The sequence below is a fragment of the Manis pentadactyla genome, chromosome 2, assembly GCF_030020395.1.
Source record: "Manis pentadactyla isolate mManPen7 chromosome 2, mManPen7.hap1, whole genome shotgun sequence".
Lineage (NCBI taxonomy): Eukaryota > Metazoa > Chordata > Mammalia > Pholidota > Manidae > Manis > Manis pentadactyla.
Genome location: NC_080020.1, coordinates 95,234,897 through 95,256,592, shown reverse-complemented (window position 1 = coordinate 95,256,592; position 21,696 = coordinate 95,234,897). Strand labels below are relative to the sequence as shown.

Genomic DNA, 21,696 nt, shown 5'->3' with positions numbered 1-21,696 from the left:
CCTCTCTCTCCCTATTAGCTCATTCCCACCAGCATTAAAAAAATGTTCAAGTCTTTTTTTTATCTTAACAGCAACCCCCTCCCAAAGGCAAAAAAAAAAAATTCATCCTACATTCCTACTAAATTGCACCCCATGTTCACTGCACAATTATTTACAATAGCTAAGTCATGGAAATAACTTAAGTATCCATGAACACATGCACAATGGAATATTATTCAGCCATGAGAAAGAAGGAAATTCTGCCATTTATGACAACATAGATGGATCTTGGAGGCATTATGCTGACTGAGATAAGATAGAGAAAGGCAAGTACTATATGATCTCACCTACATGTGAAATCTAAAAAAGTTAAATTCATAGAAACAGAGAATCAAACAGTGCTTACCAGGGGTGGGATGGTGGGGGAAATGGGAGATGCTGATCAAAGGATATCAACTTTCAGTTATGGATAAGAGAGGTTTTGAAAAGTTGCATTGGAAAAGGGACTTGAGGCAGGGAATACAACACAATCAAGGTGTCACCAGAAGGCAAAAGATCAATTTAGTGGCAGCAAATAGAATGCCAGGGTGAATTTAGACAATGGGAGTCACTGGTAGGTTTGCGTACAGACACAATGAATCTGATTAATAATAATTCTGGGGTGGAACATACCAGAAAATGTGGAAGGAAAATAGGGAAGGGAAACAACCTAGGAATTTTTAGTAGTAATCTAGGTGTACAATGATGGTGAGGGGAAAAGAAAAGAGAAATATGAGTTTCAAGGAAGAATTGCCAAACTGGACTTAAAGGATGTGAGAAGTGACCATGTCCAGTTTGAACATGTTACATTTGAGGAGATGACACTACATACATGTAAGAGAGATTTTGTAGACAGGTATAGAAATATGGGAGTTGAGCTCAGGGAAAAGATTAGCATTAGAAAAATAAGTTTGGCCAAATATCATAAAAACTATTATTTACTGTCTACCTTTACTAAGCTGTAATAGTAACAGTTTACTTTTCCTTTAAGTTCTTAGGTCAACAGGAGAAAAATTCTATTTTCTTTCTTAGACCACTAGACAAGTTTTGAGATAATAAAGATAATAATAATAGCTAATGTTTTTGAGCACTTATTCTATGCTAAGCACTGTTCTAGGAACTTTACATATACTGATCTATTTACAACCATTCTAAAAGGTACAATCACTACCCGCATTTATGGACAAGAAAACTGAAATACAGAGAGGTTCACACTTGCCCAGTGTAACAGAGTTAGTTAGAGCTGAGCCAAGGTATGAACTCAAGCAGTCCAGCTCTCCTTAACCACTACCGTGTTTTCATATGTAATATACATGACACTTTGGTAAATAATCACACTAAAATAAACTAGAGTTAAATTCTCCTTCATCCTATAGAGCAACTTGTAAAGATTTTAATTTAATTACCTGTAATGTATTTGTATCCCATACTTTCAGAGTTTTATCAAATGAGCTTGATGTGAACATGCCAGTGTCATGAGGATACCACTGTACAGTTTCCACACTATATTGGTGAACATCAGGATGGTTTCTACAAAACAGCAATCAAAATTCAGAGATAAATAACTTATACAAATTTCAAAACTTATACCATATTAACAAGGCATGTGTGGTCAACCCCAGATCCCATGCCTGGCCCCAGCTGTTCAAGGAAGGAGAATGTCCATGAAACTCTTAGTTTCAGGCTTCCATAGTGTGATGTGGACGCTGGTTTCCTACCTGAGGCTCATAATATGAAGACTTCCTATTTCTGTACTTTGACCTGGAGGGATGAGCCAGACATGGGACCTCTTCATAAAGGGAGCAGTTATTTTTCCTTACTAGAAGAGAAACCTCTTCTGATTTTGGATTTGCTTTTCCTGAATACCATTTAGCAGCATTAACATTCTTAGAATTGTTGAATGCCTCACATACATCCACGGTATGCCACATGATACTGCTTCTGATCAAGGAACTTACTCTGTGACACAGGAACGCAACTCATAGATGCCCATGGAATATATCACTCCTATACAACTTATCTCCCATAGAAGCCCAATGTGCTGAAAGCTCAGTTATGGATGGTATCAGCTACAATACCACCTTGTGAGGGTGATGTGCTGTCTTGAAGAATACAGTATCTTCTCTGAAGTGATCAACATAGTATATATGTCACTTTCACAAATTTTAATTCAAACTGCCTATTAATTCAAACTGTATTATTAAAGACAATGAGGGAAATCTGAATACCAACTATATATTTACTATCAGGAATTATTGTATATGTAAAATAATAGTACTGTAGTTATATTTATAAAGTCTTTTTTTACAGATACAAATTAATATCTATGAATAAAATGATGTTTCTGGGATTTGCTTCAAGATAATTTTCAGACTGGATGGTGGGTAGGGAGGGTAGAAATGCCAGGACCATCATGAATTCTAATTTCTTAAGGTGAAGGTCTGGATCACAACAGTGTTAAGGACCTTGAACACTGTGGTGCTACCAGAAGGAATGAGAACATGAAGAAGGAAAGTCTTAAGTGCCAGTTCTGGCCCTAGCTTGAGCTACAAAAATACAAGGACTGTTGGGCCTACCCATATTTCCTTTCTTTCTATGCCATGTATATATTTATATATTTTAACTCATTTCCCTTTTCTTCTCTCTCTTATCTTCATTATTTTACATAGGTTAACTGTGCAATTGGGTCCACAGGTTGCATAAGTGATACAAGATCATGTAAACCTAGTGGAAATAAGGACATTATCTTGAAACTGGAGCTGGATGCGGTAACTAAAGACAGGATCATCACCCTTTGGGGAAGGGATGATTAGATTTTTGAGTGTATAGTGGATACTTGCATTAGGTTAGGCTGGAACTTTACTTTTAAAATAAGAAGGGTAAGTACTGTACGAAAAGTGTATATGCATGTTGGACAGCCAAATGGGAGGAATGTAGTCGGCATGTATCCTTTTTCTTGGTTGCTGAGCTCCAAACCCCTTCTGTTTGGGAGAAATCCCTTTTTATTGAAAGACAGGGCCCTGCCTCTTGTTATAAAAAGCAAAGAACTCCAGACATTCTTTTTCCCTTCCCCTCGGCAGTAAGGGCATGCACATGTGTCCAGAGGTTCATCAGTCCTGCCTGAAACTCTAAAACTCCAGCTAGTAATGGAAACCCTGGGGATAGTTAGCAATTATTCATAGAGTTGAGAGTCTATGTTGGTGACATGTAGCAGAACACTAAACTGTTCCAGTGGTGTGACCTTGACTGTGTTCTCTATCCAAGTTTCTCTTGCTTTCTGCTCAGTTGCTACATTTGATTCTCTCACCTTCCTGACAGTTATGTGAGATACTAAATATCTTTCCAATGAATTTCTGCTTATCAAAAGTAGAATTGGTTTCTATGTGCTCCTAAGTCTAAGAATACACTGAGTGTTTACTTGATCTATACAAATATTTTCCAGTTTTAAATAAGACAAATTATTACAGTAGTGATCACAAATAAAAACTCACGTATTTAAAATTTTAATTTTAAAATAGAACAAAATATTATGTTATTCTCTTACTACATGAATGATCTATTATTCTTATTCATATTTAATGAGAATTTTGGTACAGGTAAGGAATCTTTTTGGTGCATAAGAACAAACAGATTAAGTAAAGCAAAAATAAATATCAGGAAACAGTCTAGACCACATTAACTTAACATTCTTACTAAATTTTTTTTAAGCTAGATTATAATGTCTTCAGATATGAGAATGTTTAACTCATTTTGTAAAGATGCTCATGATCTGTCCATTTACATTCAGGGTCACACTTTTAAAGACAGCATGTGAATTCAAGAAGAAAGTCATAGTAAAGCAATAGATTGATACACTGAGTGTTAACTTGCCTTTACACATCAGAAAAGCAGATCATAGTCCTTCATGGAATAACATTATATAGCATAAGGTATATATGAAAATATTATTTTGATATGTAACAAATTAAACAATGTTAAAATGTTAGCTAAAATAAAATAAGATAAAATTTATTAATGTAATGGTCTTACACTTTAGAATTTAAATGTTGTTTTCTTCATGGGGATGGAGAGGAATATAAAATGATGTAAGTCTCTTAGAAACCAAGCTGCAGACTATCTGAAGTGGTATCTGGTTCTGTATCAAGTATCCCTGTAACTACATTGCTTTCCATTTACACAGAGGCATTACAATTTTTAATGTACTTTTTAAAAGATATTCAAGTTTCACAGAAACCTTACAAAAATGACAGGGCAAGTATAACTATCTCTAAGACAAAATAATCTGAAGCTCAGAGAAATAGTTTCCCAAACCTGTATTTCCAAAGGGAGGCACCAGAGTCAAGAGCAACTGTAACATCTCCTCACAAATATTCCATGGACTTATACACCTATTCTAGTACTTTGGGAACAGCTTTAATAGAGAGTGGTTATTGCTAATAATACATTCATGATTTTTTCCTCTTGAAAGCATTTTCTCAACATCCATTCTGTTAATCCAAAGGTCTGCTCAATATCAGATCAGATAACAGGCAACGAGAAAGAATTAAGTGACTATTATACAAAATCACAACAGTCACAAAATATTTTATTAGACTTAAAAATAATTCCTACAAGACTAGAGAGCTACTCAAGAATAGTTATAAAATCTAAGACAGACAGATATGTTCAGTTAGGCAGCTTTGAATAAGTAGACAGGTAAGAGGTGTGTGTGTGTGGGGGTGGCAATGAGGGATTGTCTGTACATTTATTACTTCTCACTATCTTTTTGTCCCATTAATAGCAGCTGAAAATCTAACTTGTGTTTTAAACTAGCTGAAAGACTCATAAATAAACCTTACACTAAGTGGTACTACAAACTATAATTAGTTATAGTATATTAGTACTGAGGTATGCCATGTAGAACAAAGTTTGACAAAACCAAAAGTTTTTAAACAAAGTCCTTTTGAAACCTGGAGCTGTTAAAAACAGCTATACCTGAATTTCACTTTTTATCCTAAGAAAATGTTGAGAGATATCCATGGAAATACATCATTTGAAAAATTTTCTTGAGACATTCATATGACTGCTATTTTCATGTTTTGCATTTGATGCAAAGAAAATTCTCAACTTTTTATAAATTCATGAATTCATGAATTCATTTTTCATACACACCTGTCAATGGAACAAACTGCTTTACATGTGTAATAAGGTTGTCTGCTGGAGTTCTCAAGATCATAAAGTACAATCACACCATCTGAACCACCTGATAACATGCTAGTGATAAAAAAGTTCATGTTAATTTATCATTTTTTGTAGTTCATTTGTTTATAATTACATATTTATGAAAATTAGTGGTCTATAAACACCCAAATGTATTATGCTCACAAATACAGAGTAAATCTTAATTAAATGTTAATAAACTAAAATTTCTTAGTCTAATATTTGTAGAATGAGTACAGAATCAATCTGTAATCATTTAAAATTTACCTTCAGGATTCCAAAAAGAAAGGACAGTAGAAACAAAATGGCAAAAGATTATTTCTTACTTAAGAAAGTAAAATATCACAAAGTCACTTTAAATGTCCTAATTTTAATTGTGCTAAATGAAAATGGAATCAGAACAGCTATTACTGATGCTATGTATCTGATCGTAGGCAAGTTAGTTTTGATTCTTTTGAAAAGGGGGACATTTTCACCCAAATCATAAAGTGGATATGAAGATGAAAGTTCTATCATTTCTATACAAATTAGAAATATAATTGGTTTACAATAATATTTAAATTCATATCTCTAGAACATCCTCCTCTTTTTCTAAGATGTTCAAAATATGGCAGCTTACTTTCAGAGATTTCCTGGTACTGTTCACTTCCCTAATCTTTATCTGGGCCTTTCCCTTTATTTCTATTGTCCCTATACTGCTTAATTTATACTCTGTTCCAAGCAGTTCCTCCTCAGTGTAGGGTTTTGTCCTTCTGGGGATCTTTACTTAACTAGCTAGAGAGATTATAGGGCCCAGACTGCTCCAGCCCCTCCAGGTCTTACTGTGAACCCCTTGAACAAGTACACCATCCTCTGCTAGTTTCAGGTGCTGTAGTCATACTGGCTTGCTGAGCTTTCAACTATTTGTCAGTTAACTTGGTGTTAATCAGGTCCATCAGGGGCCCAGTGCTTTTTACTTCCTTCCCTTGATATAGAGCTGATACTACAAAAATCTTGTAGTTATCAGTGGTTTGTTCCCAACCATATTTTGTGGTTTGTAGGGATATTTGATCACTTGTTATCAGTGTTATACATTTGGTTTTTTTTTTTTTTTGCCATCTTTAGTTCTTTGTTATTTAAAGTGCATGATAAGGAGCTTGTGCCAGAAATGAACATACTTCTTTCTTCACAGAGGTCTTGCTATAAAAAAATCTCAGCTCATCCAAACTGTGTGCTTAGTGATGTAGTAGATTTACATTCTGGTATGAGCTCCTTATTTTATTGTGAACCAGTTACAATGGTGTGGATAAAATGAGAGTTCCTGTAGCCAGGATTCTCACCTGACCCTGGTTGACTAGCTCACTGCACACCTGTAGGCAATACATGGCTGTTGACTCTATATAAAGAGCTCTGCCCAGTGCTCTGGGTGTGACACAGTGGCAAGGCTGCAAGGCTGCAGGAGAGCAGAGCAGAGGCTGGAGTGGTGGCAGCGCCAAGGACAGAGGTTCAGAGGATGGCTGTAGGGGACAACTGGGCAGAGAGGCCCAGAGGATGGCTGTGCAGGACAGCTGTGCAGACAGAGAGGTCCAGAGGATGGCTGTGCACAGACGGGCCCAGAGGACAGCTGTGCAGACAGAAGGGCCCAGAAGCAGAGACTGGCTTGCTGCATGCAGACTTGTTCTGAGTGAATGGGATTCTAGTGACTGACCTGCCACCTGGAAATAAAGTTGGGTGTAACCCTTTCACCCCAAGAACGTTTTGCTGTCATTTTCTTTGGTCACACTGAATCCACAGTGAACTTGCCCGGAGCTGAAACCCATTGGCAAGACAAATGGATTCATGAAAAGCAGCACTAATTTACAGAGTTGTTTTAAGAAGAGTTCAGTACCAATTTGTAGAACAATTAGGTTAATATAAAAGTAGTTCTTCAAATTTCTTGGCTCAAACAGCTCTAAAATCCAGTCAATAATGGGCAGTAAAGAAAGATAGCAAGTAATGTAATGAAGTTTTTAAAGATATTCAATGTTAGCTTCATTACAAAATTTTTTTTAGTTCAGTAACTGTAATTGCATATATAGAGAAATATTTATCAATTTTAACAACCACAACTTTTATTTTCATTGATAAAATGTTGCAGCTTGTTTGGGCACAGTTGAGTTTCATGTGTACCACAAAATCCCAAAACATTTTTGCTTCCTATTTGAACTTTGTGAAATACTGTGTTTTACCATGGTATTACGTGTATTATCAATGCAAAAATTATTTTCAAAGTTGAAGTTTTTAGCTGAATTGAAATGGTATTTGCAATAATGTCAGATGTTTCATTTTTGCTAGAATGACTTCTAGAAGCTTTCCTTTGATTCTACTAATTGGGTGAAAAAATTGAACCATTATTGGAACTAATGATTTTGTATGTGAAGTATCTGATGACACAGACCATTTAACTGTGAGGTTATTATGCTGCTATCAGAGTGAATACTGTAAGAGATATGGTTTCGTGTTTTTATATAAACAAGAAAACCTGCTATTAAAGATAAATGAAATTAACTTAGAAAACTTTAGAAGATATAAAAAAAAAAACTCAAGCTTCACAGTATGATATGCAGGCGTACTTTCTGTAGCTGCACTTGTTAAAATGCTATTTTCAGGTAGACGTCTTATGACAACTCCTAACTTTGGAAATAAATTCTTCTTTATCAGATTTATATATTCTGGTTTCCATTCTGGTTTTCAATGATATAATTATAGGTCTCCTGATGGTTGGTAAATATTAACAAGTATTTTCAGCAAGTTACTTGCAAACTGATTTTCTTGAGAAAAGGAAAATCAATATCTAATTTTCCATTAAACATATTTTGCTTTTTATTTCTCTCTTTGCTGTGAAGGGGTTTAATACAAAACACAAATCTTAACAAAAAATGAAATAAAACAGTCATAGAATTTTACCATGCAATAAGGAGGGAAACCACTGTAGTATAAGAATCTTGACTTTTCTTGTGATGTTCTGCAAAAAAGACCCTTAAGCCTATATTTCTCAGTCATATTTCATGCACACATAACCTATAATTTCTCCCATTTCCCGGGTCAAACAATTAATCACTATCCCAAATGGCTGGCTGGAATAGCTGCACTGAGTATTATTTCCACCAGGACCCAAGACTAAAAGAAATCAGCTATCCCTTGCTGTTCATGTCTGCATTATTTTATAAGCAAATGCCCACAGCTAACTTAAATGGAAAGTAGTGAATTATCCCGGTTCATCTTTTAGATTTAACCATGTGTTAAAATGAGAATTTGTTCACTGTATATGTTCCCATATATTACTAAGTGAGACATGACAGAAGGTAGAAATAAAAAATGGAAATCTTTCAAATCTTTCTGATCTTATTTTAATGTAAATAATAATAATAGTTATAACCTAAAAATTCTAGGGCAAATGCTAAACATAACATGATTTAGTTACTTTTACACTTGTTCTAATTATAGACCACATGAAGGATTTTGAACTAACGTATAAGAGTAGCGGGATCAAGGTGAATTTTAAGTGGAGGGATGGCATATTCAGATTTGTATTTTTCGAGGCACTTCAGCTGTTCTGTGGAGAATGGTATGAAAGAGTATAGGTGACAACACTTTTGATTAACAGGAGTGGAGACAACCATTTATGATATACCAGATCCTATGCTAATCAATCATGTTACACATATAATCTCAATTTTTACAACAAATTTGTTAGGTAGGTATTATTGTTCCCATTGTATAGCGAAGGCAACTGAGAATTAGAAAGATTAGGTAAATTGCTCAAGGTCATACACCTGGTAGGTAGTAAAGCCAAGAGGAATTCAAATACAAATTTGGTTTGGTTCAAACTTAATTCTCCAAAATATACTTTTATTGCATTCTGTATTTGTTTTCCTGTTAGACTCCCATTAGATTAGAGTAGTAATTATGTTTTAAAATAGCACCTACAGACACATACCCCAGTAATTAAAAGTATTTTGCATGCAAAAGAAATTCAATGTTTGTTGATTTAACAATGAATATATTTATAATAAAGTAGTTGAAAATGTTTATCTGGCAACATTTTGTAGGTTTGATGTTCTGTATTTATTTGAAATTAGTAGTGCCAGATTAAAAATTTGGAATTTTTACTAGTTTTTATGAATCTTTATATAATGAATCTGAAAGTAAAATTTTACTTGCTTCATTGGCACTTAGATTAAAACAAAGTGTAAGTATAATAAACTTACTATCTCCCTTCAACAGGTTCAATGTCAAGTGTGTTAATGCCACTGCCGTGGATCCTTTCAACATCTCTGTCTTTGTTTAATTCCAGTCCCAAAATCCTTTAAGAAAACATAACAATTAAAAGGGGGAAAAAGAAATAAGCAAGCAATAGGAAAGTAATTTAAATCTAAAAAAGCCCTTATTTCACCAAGATTACATATAGTACAAAAATTGCAAGTAATGCTTAAGTCTCCTTCTACCAGATATCCAAAGGTATTTGTAGATTTTTAAAGACCCTTTATGAATTCATTAAATATCAACAGTACTAACAATTACATATAAATAATTCCTCCTGGAGCATTATCTTAAAATTCATTTAAACGGTGTATTTTATTAATTTTTTATTAAAATATTTAGAGACTGAAAATAAATATTTTATTAAAATATTTAGAGATTTTCATCAACAAAAAGTTAAATTCTGGTAATTTAAATTTAACTGAGGACACCTATTGGACAAAAGCTTAAACTACAGTATTAAAAATAAAATCCCCTCAAGTTTCTAATGCCTTAGGTGGAAGTACAAACCGAGTATGTTCAATTCAACAGCTAAGTACATTTAAATAAAGCCAATTAGATATTTATAAATAAAAATGATCAAGTACTCCCACAAATTAAGACGAAAAAGTTTCTGATACTCCCTAACAGTAAACCACCATTACCCTGGTGAGGTTATTAAAAGAGATGATATATAAAAAATGTTCATTACAATGACTAGCACATAGTAAGTGCCTAGCAAATGTTAACTATTAGAATTTGACTTAATGTGTTGGATATTAAAAAGCAATTACACTAATTTAATCAGAGTGATTTCTGGATTTATTATTATCAATATGTTTATTTATATGGCCTATCAAATTATCGTTTAAAAAAATAATGCACAATGATACAAAAGGTACGAACTGACACTTTTACATACTGGCAGTTAGCAGTACTAATAATTACAAAACGATTTTAGGAATCATTTAGCAGTATTATTTGACTTAAAAATATACATGACCCTTTGTCTTCTGGAAGACAGTTTAGCCTTAGGTTCAAATATCTAGTCTAACACTACTTGTCTGACCTTGATCAATAACAGTAACAGCCAATACTAAGAGCATACTATTTGCTGACAATATAATCAGTGGTAATAATAAGTGTTAATAAGTGGTAACAATAAGTGTTAGCAAGTGTTCCTAAGTAGCAGATTTCCTGTGGGGTAAATTGTGTTATTAAACACTTTCCCTGACATAAAACTAATATATAAGTAATTTGCCTAAGATTATACGTCTAATAATTGACTGAATGGCATTTGAACAGACATTTTTTTCTCCAAATCACTATGCTGCTATGCCATTTCGTAGCTTCAATATTTTGCCAGAACATAATTTTTTCATATTTTTTCCATGGAAACTTCCATTCCTTCTTAAAATAGTTTTTTATTAGATGATTTTTCAAATTATAACAGTAATGTGTGCCTCTTGTAACAAGTAAAATAATATTATTCTCACTGGTAAAGGTGATCATCCCTTCCTTGAACTGCCTTCTTCTGAGAAACATGGCTCCTCCTGTTAATATTACTATATTTATCTGATCTATCACCCCAGAGGTAACCAACCCCCTATCACCACTACCATCCCCTCTCCAACAAGCATGCTGCTCACCAGGCTTGGGCTTTGATTTCTGCCTCTCCCAATACCTTTATCACCTGAGTTTGTCAGTCCCCACACTTCGACTACCTCCTCAATCTGCACAGGCTCTGAACTATCACTCTAGGCCAACCTAATCCCTATCTGTGTTTGGAACCCTACCCATACCCAATTTAAAGACTTGAGGACTGAATTGTTTGGAAACTAGAAGGGATTAAGATGAAGAGTAACTGGGAGGGTAAAACAATGAGGAAACGGGTGGTGTGTGTGTCGAAGGAGGCAAGGTGCACAAAAGAGTAATAGAGCAGGCTTGAGACTGCTATTCTTAGGCCTGTTTGCAAGATTGGCCCTTGGCTGGCTTCTGGTTATTTCAGGAGGGTTCCCATCATTCCTGAATAAGAATGGTTCCCTGTGCCTAACCTGGAGCAAACAATGGTCTTTATGATGAATACCTGCTTTCCTTCTTGGAGTCTGGAATTTGGTACACGCTAGATACATGCATCTGCATGCTAAGAATTTTGGAACATGATCTAAAAGAATTGTTAAAGATCTTCAGGCAGAAGGGAAATGATAGAAGAAGGAAACTTGGAATATCAGGATTGAAGAGAGCAACAGAAATGGTAAATATCTAGGTAAATATAAGAGACTATTCTTTTCCTTAAAAATGCTTGACAGTTGAAAACAATTTGTAACATTTATAGTTATAACAAATCATAACATGTAAACTCTATGTCTGATAGGGTTTACAATGTACATAAATGTAATACATAATACAAAACATATATGGTGAAATGCATCACATACAGTGATGCAGTTTCTATATGCCAAATGAAGCAGTAAAATATTGATTCCAAGTAGACAATGAAAAGTAGCTACTTTAAAATTCCTAGAACAACAACAAAAAAGAGTCAAAATCACAATAAATTAAAATGGGATACTAAATAATGTTCAAATAACCTAAAAGAAGGAAAGGGAAACAAATGATGTGGAGTATTCAGCCCTCTTAACCACTGCTGGTGGGAAAGTAAACTTTTAGAAACCTGTGTTTCTTAAAAAGTAGAACATGTACCTAGTTATTCCACTGCTAGGCATGCACCCAAGAGAAATAAAAGCCTGTGTCTGTGCAAAGACTCATACGTGAATGGCCACAGCAGCTTTTATGTAACAGCTAAAAACCAGAAACTATTTATGAACAAATAAACAGACCATGGTATATCCACACAATGGAATACTCCTCAGCAATAAATAGGAATTGATTGTACAACAACATGGAGAAATTTCAAAACAATTATGCTGATTGCAAGAAGCCAGACAAAAAAATGATATCATTTATATAAAATTCTGGGATTTGAAAACTAATATATAATGACAGAAAGCTGATCAATGGTTTTCTGGAGTAGAAAGAAAGTGAAGCAGAGAAAGAAGAGAGGGGATTACAAAGAGTCACGATGAAATTTTTGGGCTTATAGATAGATGCTTGTTATCTTCATTATGGTGATGGTTTCAAAAAGTGTACACATATGTCAAAACTCAATTGTATGCTCTAATTTAATATGTGGTTTATTGTTAATTATACCTCAGTAAACTTGTAAAAATAAAAAGGGGGGATAAGAACTGTAAACATTGCACATCAGTGTTCATGCTTTTGCCCTTAACCATTGACAAGGAGGAACCTGGGGCAAATTACAGTAGACATCTTCTTAGAATAAAATAGAACTGTGTAGTTTAGTTAAGCAAAAACATCACTAAATGAGGGGAATCTTTAAAAAGAAATATTACCTTAAACACTTTAATATACAAGCAGTCCTCACCTTGCAGTTTGATATGCAAGAATTTCAGTTACCATGGTTTAAAAATTTTTAAACTATTAAACTGTAGTAGTATAAAGCACACAGTTCACTACTAGCTTTTTGTCCACAAGTCACTACAAAAATTACATGCACATCATAATTAGTGACCAGTTTACATGACTTATTTCAAAGTCTGTGGGTGATTGGTTACTGCATATTTGTTATTCAGTTCATACACAGGCTGGCATTGTGCTCTGGTGAAAAACTCGTAAGAAATTTTAGAAAAACAGATAATTGAAAGAGGGAATTGGAGGACAAAATTAAAGTGCACCAAAAAAATACAAGTGTTAATGCGATAAGTAAAACTCAAATTGGATGTAAATGGAATTACAGAAAAAATAGCTTATTGTGGGAATGTTGATACTGTTGCCATTTGAGAAACATTAGAGATGTAGACAGAAAATCAATGAAGGTGAACTTTTAAAGACCCAATGAAGGAAAGTGTGATGAAGGGGCTGAAGATGTCCTAGAGGAAATGACATTGGCAAAAACCTTCACATTAAAAAAACTCTCAGAGATATTTCGTGATATTGAAATGCAAAGGATAAGATGTTGAAGTCTGATTCAAAAGAAGGAATATGATAATGAGCCAAGGAACAAAAAAGATGCTCTCTTGTATTGCAGGCTATTTAATGAGAAGAAAACAAGCACTGCTCAAACTAATCTTGATTTACATTGTATTTTTTTAATACAAAAAATCACTTTAGTTCTCATTGTTTTACATTACAGTGTACTAAATATTAGCTTCACCATTTTTTTCATTTCCCTATACACTTATAGCTGACGGCAAGAATTTAGTGGAGACAAAAAATTTTAAATACCATATAACAACGGTAATTTTCCCTAATGACTAAAAATACTTTGCATAGGTTTCAGCTTGAACAGTTTTATGGATGTGCACTACGAGACAAAGCAAGGACTGCCTGAATATTTGTAGGCCAATTGTTAGAAGTAGAATTAAATATGCTGAACAGAGTGCCATCTCATCTTTCTTTTATAAACCATACCTAAATTATGTTTGATTTTTAAAAATTTGTTTCATTTACTAACTTATTTAGGTTGAGTGAAAATTTAAGACATATAGAAAGCAAGTGAGTATGGAACCTAAGACATAAACAAAGCAACTGAATGTAGAATTTTTCTCAAACAATGGTTGTCAATCCTGATTATACAGTATAATCACCTAGGGAGCTTTAAAGAAAAAACCCAGTGTCATTTGCAGGTGACATATTATATACAGAAAACCCTTAAAGACTCCACCAAAAAACTTTTAGAATAACTAGATTCAGCAAAGTTACACAGAAATCTGTTGCATTCCTGTATACTAACAACAAACTAGCAGAAAGTAAAATCAGTAAAACAAATCCATTTACAATTACATCAACAAGAATAAAATACCTAGGAATAAACCTAATCAACGATGTGAAAGACTTATAATATGAAAACCATATAAATAAATGATAAGTAAATATAACCATATAAAAACCAAAAAAACATATAAAAAACAAAAAAAAAACCAAAAAAAACCCCATATAAATAAATGATAAGTAAAATTAAGAAGAAACAAATAAATGGAAACCTATCCTGTGCTCATGGATAGGAAGAATTATATATTGTCCAAATGGCCATCCTCCCAAAGCAATTTACAGGTTCAATGCAATACCTATCAAAATAACAATGGCATTTTTCAATGAACTAGAGCAAATAATCCTAAAATTCATATGGAACCAAAAAGACCCTGAATAGGCAAAGCAATCCTGAGAAAGAAGAACAAAGCTGGGGAGATCACACTCCCTGAATTCAAGATCTACTACAAAGCTACAGGTATCAAGACAACTTGGTACTGGCACAAGAAAACACCCACAGATCAATGGAACAGAATACAGAGTCCAGATATAAACCCACACATATACGGTCAATTAATATACGATAAAGGAGTCATGATTATACAATGTGGAATAACCAGTGTTGGGAAAACTGGACAGCTACATGCAAGAGAATGAAACTGGACTATTGTCTAACTCCATACACAAAAGTAAACTCAGTATGGATCAAAGACCTGAATGTAAGACATGAAACAATAAAACTCTTAGAAGAAAAAATAGGCAAAAATCTCCTGAACATAGCATGAGAAATTTTTTCCTGTAAACATCTCCCTGGGACAAGGGAAAGGAAATAAAAAATGAACAAATGGGACTACAACAAACTAAAAAGCTTCTGGACAGCAAAGGACACCATCAACAGAACAAAAAGGCATCCTACAGTATGGGAGAATATATTTGTAAATGACACATCCGACAAGGGGTTAACATCCAAAATATATAAATAATTCACATGACTCAACACCAAAAAAAACCCCAATTAAAAAACGGGTAGAGGACCTGAAAAGACATTTTTCCAAGGAAGAAATACAGGTGACCAATAGGCACATGAAAAGGTTCTTCACATCTCTAATCATCAGGGAAATGAAAATCAAAACCACATTGAATATCACTTGACATCATTTAGAATGACCAGTATCCAAAAGACAAGAAATATCAAGTGTTGGTGAGGATGCGGAGAAATAGGAACCCTCCTATACCATTAGTGGGAATGTCAATTGGTACAGCCATTGTGCAAAGCAGTATGGAGGTGCCTCAAAAAATTAAAAATAGAAATAGCACATGACCCAGTAATTCCACTTCTCAGAATTTACCCAAAGAAAACAATTCCCTAATTTGAAAAGATATATGCACCCCTGTGTTTATTGCTGCATTATTGACAATAGCCAAGATATGGATGCAACCTAAGTGTCCATCAATAGATGAATGGATAAAGAAATCCACAATGGAATATTATTCAGCCATTTAAAAAAAGAAATTCTTCCATTTGCAACAACATGGATGGACCTTGAGGGTATTATGCTAACAGAAATAAGCCAGGCAGAGAAAGATAAATACAATATGGTATCACTTATTTTTGGAATATAAAAACAAAACAAAATGAACAAAATAGTAGTATACTCACAGACATTGAGAAGTGATTGGTGGTTACCACGAGGGAGGGGTTGGAGAGGTGGGTGGGGAGTGAGTGGGGTAAAGGGGCACAAAAATTCTCAAACATAATATAACATGGTAGTGGGGATGGCAGTACATATGGAGAATACAGTCAATCCTTTTGTAACATCTTTCTACGCTGACAGATAGTAACTGCACTAGTGTGGCTGAGGATTTACTAATGTGAGTAATTGTTGAACCACTGGGCTGTATACTTGAAACCAATATAAAATTGTGTATCAACTATACTTCAAAAAAAAAAATCCCAGTGTCCTAGAACAATTAAATAAGAATCTCTGGATTTGGAACTTTGATGAAATTTTTTTCCAAAGATCTTATATAATTCCAATATTCTGGTAAAGTTGAGAAAACCTGTTTCATCTTTTAATTCTTTACACCAATCTTTTATAATAGTTGTCTCAAACAGAAGCTGAGTTATTTTGGGATATTAGAAAAACTCATATCCAACAATTTGTCAAAAAGCAAACTGTACTGTGCTTTTCTCCCTTTGTTTCTTGAAAAAGTCATTGATGTTACAGTTGCCACTGTCTTTTCTGTCTTTCTTCAACTCACTGAAATCTTATTTTCATTCCCACCATTCCTCTGAAACTGATCTTTCCAAGGTCATTAGTGATCACCTTGTTGGTTAAATATAATGCATGCTTTCAATTCTCCTTAATTTCTCATAATTATTGAATGCATGACATTCACTTAACATTTAACCTCTTCACACTGGAAATACAGGTCTTTTTTCTCATAGAGGTTTAGAAGACAATATAGTAGTTACGAAAATAAATACGTAATACTATTTTAGTAGTAGAAAATTAAAAGAAAAAATAAAGCAGAGTAATAGGATGGAGAACCACTGAAGCAAAGGAGGAGGCTGAGGGAAGCAACTGACACATTTAATGACTTCCTCCTTAAATACTGTTTTCTCTCATTACTGTTTCTAAATACTGTTTCTTGTCAGTGAACTGCTTTTCTTACTCTACAGATAATGCCTGGATGATGTCATCTCCTCCTTATTTCATATATCATCTTGCATTAAAGGTCTCAATTCCTTCTGAGCATATATATTTAACTGTGTCCTTCACTCTCCAAGTTAAAATCTTCACAAGTACCTCAAAAGCAATTTGGTAAACATCAATGTGGGCACAATTAAAGTAAAACTTGCTCCCTCTTTGGAAAACCCTATCTAAAAGAACATTACCATCATTCACCCTGCTGCACAGGCACACATCTGGGAATCACTGTTGACTATTCCCTTTTCATCATTCACTGTATCCAATCAATTTCCATGGCTGGTTGATTGTACTGCTTAAATATTTTCAAATATCTTCACAGTCTTCATTCCAACTGCCATCTCCTTGACCCAGGCTTCCATCACTCTCTCCTGGACAATTGCAAGTTACCTACCTAACTTGGTTCCCACCCTTGCTCAACTTCAACCCATTTTCCAAGCAGGTGACAAAAGGCAATAGTTGTCACCTTATTCTCATTTTCATACCTCTTATCCAAGCACACAACACTCTTCCTCATCTAGCCTCTGACTAGTTCTCCACCTTCATCTCTTTTCAATGGCCCCCTCTCCAACTGTCTGCTGTAGTCATGCTAAAATTTGTTGAATCCCTGGCCTATGCTCCACCTTTAACATAATAGTTGGCATACAGTAGATCACTAAATATGACTGACTGACTGAATCCTTGGAGAGTAGTTATTCCTTGGCCGATGGGAAGGAGACCTAATATGGGGGATGAGGAATAAAGTAAAACAAAAGTATCTTCATTTAGGTTTATTAGTGCCCTCACCAGAGCTCTCGTGCACATCCATTTCCCTACAAGTATATGAAAGTGTGGATAAAATGGCAATATTTCCAGAATCTCCTGCCTGGCCTTAGTGCATCTCCATATCAATAGGTGTTTCCAAGGGGTGGAGAGTAGTAGTCCATCTCCACACCAATAGGTAATTAAAAGGGCAAGCGAGGGCATATCTGGACTGGAGAGAATGGGCGGGGCCCCTCTTCTGCAACAGGTCCTGAGAGACACGGGAGAGCAGATATGGACAACTGCTTGTAAGAAATAAATGTATTTCTCCCACTTTATTTCTCCCTTTGACTAATTTTGGTTACAAAGCTATTTTGCCATGGGGTTTTCCCCACAGAGTTACATCTGGTGGTAGTTGGAAGGACCTCTGAGCCCGAAATCTGTCTACATGGGTGTGACCCTTGGGTGGCCTGCCTCTAGAGATGGTGGGGAGATGCCCAGAACCACCCCATGGACGGTGGGGAGGCCCCAGTGGCTGCAGCAGTAGAGGGTGCAGATTTACCCAGAAGCCCCCTATCTGTGGGGCTTCCAGTTAGGAAGCCCTTAGTGGGGAACTGGTCTAGGGTAAAGCACCTCCTAGAGGGGTGGGGACTTCCCCAGAATTGGGGAAGTGTGGAGACACTGGAACCTGTGGAATTAGCCCTCTGTGAGATAGAAGACTGCTTAGAGGACCTGAATGGTTGTGCAATACCTGGAATTGTGAGATGTCTTTTCCTCAAGATAGTGGAAAGTGTTATCAAAGAGAGAGAGGGTTATCAAGGCAAGAGAGAGACTTTGGCAGGAGACACACACACTTCAGCATTGCTTGGAGGGGTTGGGTGATGACCTACGGGATGCCCTTAAAAAAGAGACAGTTACTGAGAAGACAGGTCATGCTCCTGGAAGATTCATTAGCAGCAATGAGGAAGAAGGCAGCAAGAGAAGCTGCATTGCAGGAGGTCATGGGGCAGGGAGAGGAAAGAGCAGTGCCTTCAGCCCAGGAGATGGTAGAGATGTCAGGAGAGGATGAAGGGGTGAGACTGAGGGCCAATCTGTTGCTGAGGCCACCGTCTGAGGCACCAGCCTCTCTGATATTAAAAGCCACCCAGTTGTAATTAAGAAAATAAAAACACAACAACCACAGACTCCTCAAGGGGAGGAGCTGCCCCCACCACCCCCAGGTTGTGGAGCACTCCATAGTCCACTCCTACACCCAGGATGAGCTAGTGGACATGAGCATCCAGTTTCAGCAGAAGCCTTCAGAACCTCTGCCTACATGGCTTTGTGTCTCTGGGATATGGGGGTGGAAAACATTGTTATGTCAGGTTCTGAAATGGGTAGACTAGCTCCCCTGATGACTCACCCTTCTCTCCAGCAGTGACTGAAAAGTGCCTGTCACACTTCAAGGAATCAGGTGCTTCCGGATTGGCTGACAGCAACTGTCAGGGCATTTTGGCCTAATCAGAGTGATTTACCATACTTACCCAATAGCTGGAAAATGTATGCAGGGCTCCAGCAGGTGTTATGGGAGCTGGGCATGAAAAATAACATCTATAATATGGACCCCCAGGGCCCCGATGAGTTGTTCACCATAGGAATGAGAAATCTGGTGCTCTATACAGCTACCCCCATCTCTCTTTGGGTCCCTAATGACTATTCATGCCCCCCACATAAGGCAACCCATAGTGAGGCTACTCATACTTTAGCAGATCTGGGGTAAGAGCACAGAAGGAAGTACTGGCTACCATTGAAAGAAGAGGAGCAAAGGGCCCCATGAAGGTCTCAAGAACCCAGGTGTGGGTTGATTTGATAAAGGCGGGGGCAGGGAAAGAAAAACTTGATGGGCAGCCCAATAGGATCTTGTTAGAAGTGTGGCACCAATTAAAGCCAGAGCAGCAGTTCCATCCACTGAGGTCCACCTGTGTGGAGGCAAAGCCCCAGGTCTGGCCTGTGTCCCTGCAAAACTTCCTAGAGGACAGTATTCAGGCTGCACCTGGGTCTCCACCCCACAGCATGATGATTGGGTATCACAGTTTGACTGAGGGGAGGGTCAAGGCCCCCACCTTGTGAGACATGATGGGTACCAGAGGCCACTTGTAGAATTAGCAGTTCATTGGTCCCCTGTGAATGTACAAAGTGTCCTGGTGGTGGTGGACACAGGAGCTGAATGTTCTCTGATTTATGGCAACCCTGAGCATTTTCCTGGGACTGCTGCTGTGATAAATGACTATGGGGGTAAGGCAATTAGAGTGTAGAAAGCCCAAATCCCATTGGGGTAGGGCATTTATCCCCAAAGGAGTACACTGTGTACATTTCTCCCATCCTGGAATATATTTTGGGGGTATCCTGCAGCACCAGTTAACAGACAGCTGCAGGGGAGTTCAGACTGAGGGTACGTGTGGTATAGGTAGTTCTGAGGGGACATGCTAAGCACCCACCTGTAGCTCTTCCTGTACCTTGGTGAGTAACAAATACTAAGCAGTAAAACTGCCTGGTGGGTACAAGAAAATTGGAGAAACTCTACAGGAGTTGGAGATGGTGGGCATCATAAAGCCCACTCATAGTCCTTTTAATTCCCCAGTGTGGCCAGTGAAAAAGCCAAATGGCTCCTGGTATATAACCATGGATTACAGGGAATTGAATAAAGTCACACCCCCTTTGCATGCTGCTGTCCCCTCTATAGCAGCCCTTATGGACACCCTCAGTCATAAGCAAGGGACATATCATTATGTTGTGAACCTTGCTAGTGATTTCTTATCTATTGACATAGCACAGGAGAGTCAGGAATAGTTTGCCTTCAAGTAAGAAGGTTGACAGGGGACATTCACTGTCCTTCCACAGGAATACCTCCACAGTCCCACCATTTGTTCTGGACTTGTAGCCCAGAACTTGGCCACATGGAAGAAACCACAAATGGTGCAGCTGTATAATTACATTGATGATATTATGCTAACATCTGATTCTCTTGCAGATTTAGAAGGGGCAGTTTCTAGACTGCTGCAGCTTCTACAGGAGAAAGAATGGGCTGTGAACAGCACCAAGGTTCAGGAACCTGCTTTGTCTGTAAAATTCTTGGGGGTTTTCTGGTAGGGTAAAACTAAAGTTATCCCAGAAGCAGTCATAGACAAGGTCCAGAATTTCCCTACCCCTACCACTGTGGCAGTATTACAAGAGTTTTTGGGTCTTTTGGGCTACTGGAGAGTGTTTATCCTGCACTTGGCACAAATTCTGAAGCCCTTATACTGGTTGGTACAAAAGGGCCTCAGGTGGCACTGGGATGAAACATGTGCAGCTGCTTTTACTGCTGCTAAGTGAGCAGTCAAGGCCATACAGGCCTTTAGTGTAATGGACTCATCAAGGCCCTACAAGCTAGATGTTTATGTAACTGAAGATGGCTATGGATGGGGTCTTTGGCAGCGGTTTGAACGGACATGCCAATCTATTGATTCTTGTCACAACTACGGAAAGGAGCAGAGGTCCTGTACACCTTGATAGAGAAGCAACTGGCTGCTATGTACCATGCCTTGCTAGTACACAGAACAGCTCTGACCAAGGTAATAACCACTTTGGTAATAATAGCACATCACGGGGTGGGTGTGAGATTGGACACAAAGGCCATGGAGTGGCACGGCACAAAGGCCTACACTGGCCCAATGGGGTGCATATTTACAGCAGCGTAGTGCCCTCTCTACTAGCCTCTTAAGTGGAGAACTCCAATGCTTATTGGGGCCAGTGGTGTATACCAGTGGGGAGCAGGAAGAACTTGCTTTTGAGCCATTGGTAGGTAAGAGTCCTTCTCAGTAGGGAAAGTCCTTATATCTGAAGAGTCAGGTATACAGACGGCTCTAGTCATAGGGAGTCCCTGAAGTGGAGGGCTGTGGCTTTCTATCCTAAGACT

The 21,696-nt window shown here is 36.9% G+C and overlaps 1 protein-coding gene and 1 long non-coding RNA gene across 8 annotated transcripts in view; both read right to left on the bottom strand.

Moving 5' to 3' along the window:
- LOC130681673 (uncharacterized) overlaps positions 1-21,696 on the bottom strand; it is a 219,089-nt gene that overhangs the window by 34,892 nt on the left and 162,501 nt on the right. The gene's annotated exons all lie outside the window — the stretch shown is intronic.
- The window catches only part of ERCC8 (ERCC excision repair 8, CSA ubiquitin ligase complex subunit), a 48,553-nt gene that overhangs the window by 24,486 nt on the left and 2,371 nt on the right, over positions 1-21,696 (bottom strand). For 3 of the 7 annotated variants that reach the window (XM_057494942.1, XM_036901779.2, XM_057494946.1), the window contains exons 2-4: positions 9,447-9,542; positions 5,170-5,271; positions 1,425-1,548 (exon numbers count right to left, since the gene is read on the bottom strand). In XM_057494942.1, the coding sequence (XP_057350925.1) occupies positions 1,425-1,548; positions 5,170-5,271; positions 9,447-9,542 (322 nt within the window). Of the gene's footprint in view, positions 1-1,424; positions 1,549-5,169; positions 5,272-9,446; positions 9,543-21,696 lie in introns of those variants that run through there. The other 4 variants (XM_057494945.1, XM_057494955.1, XM_057494952.1 and 1 more) reach the window with 3 other exon arrangements.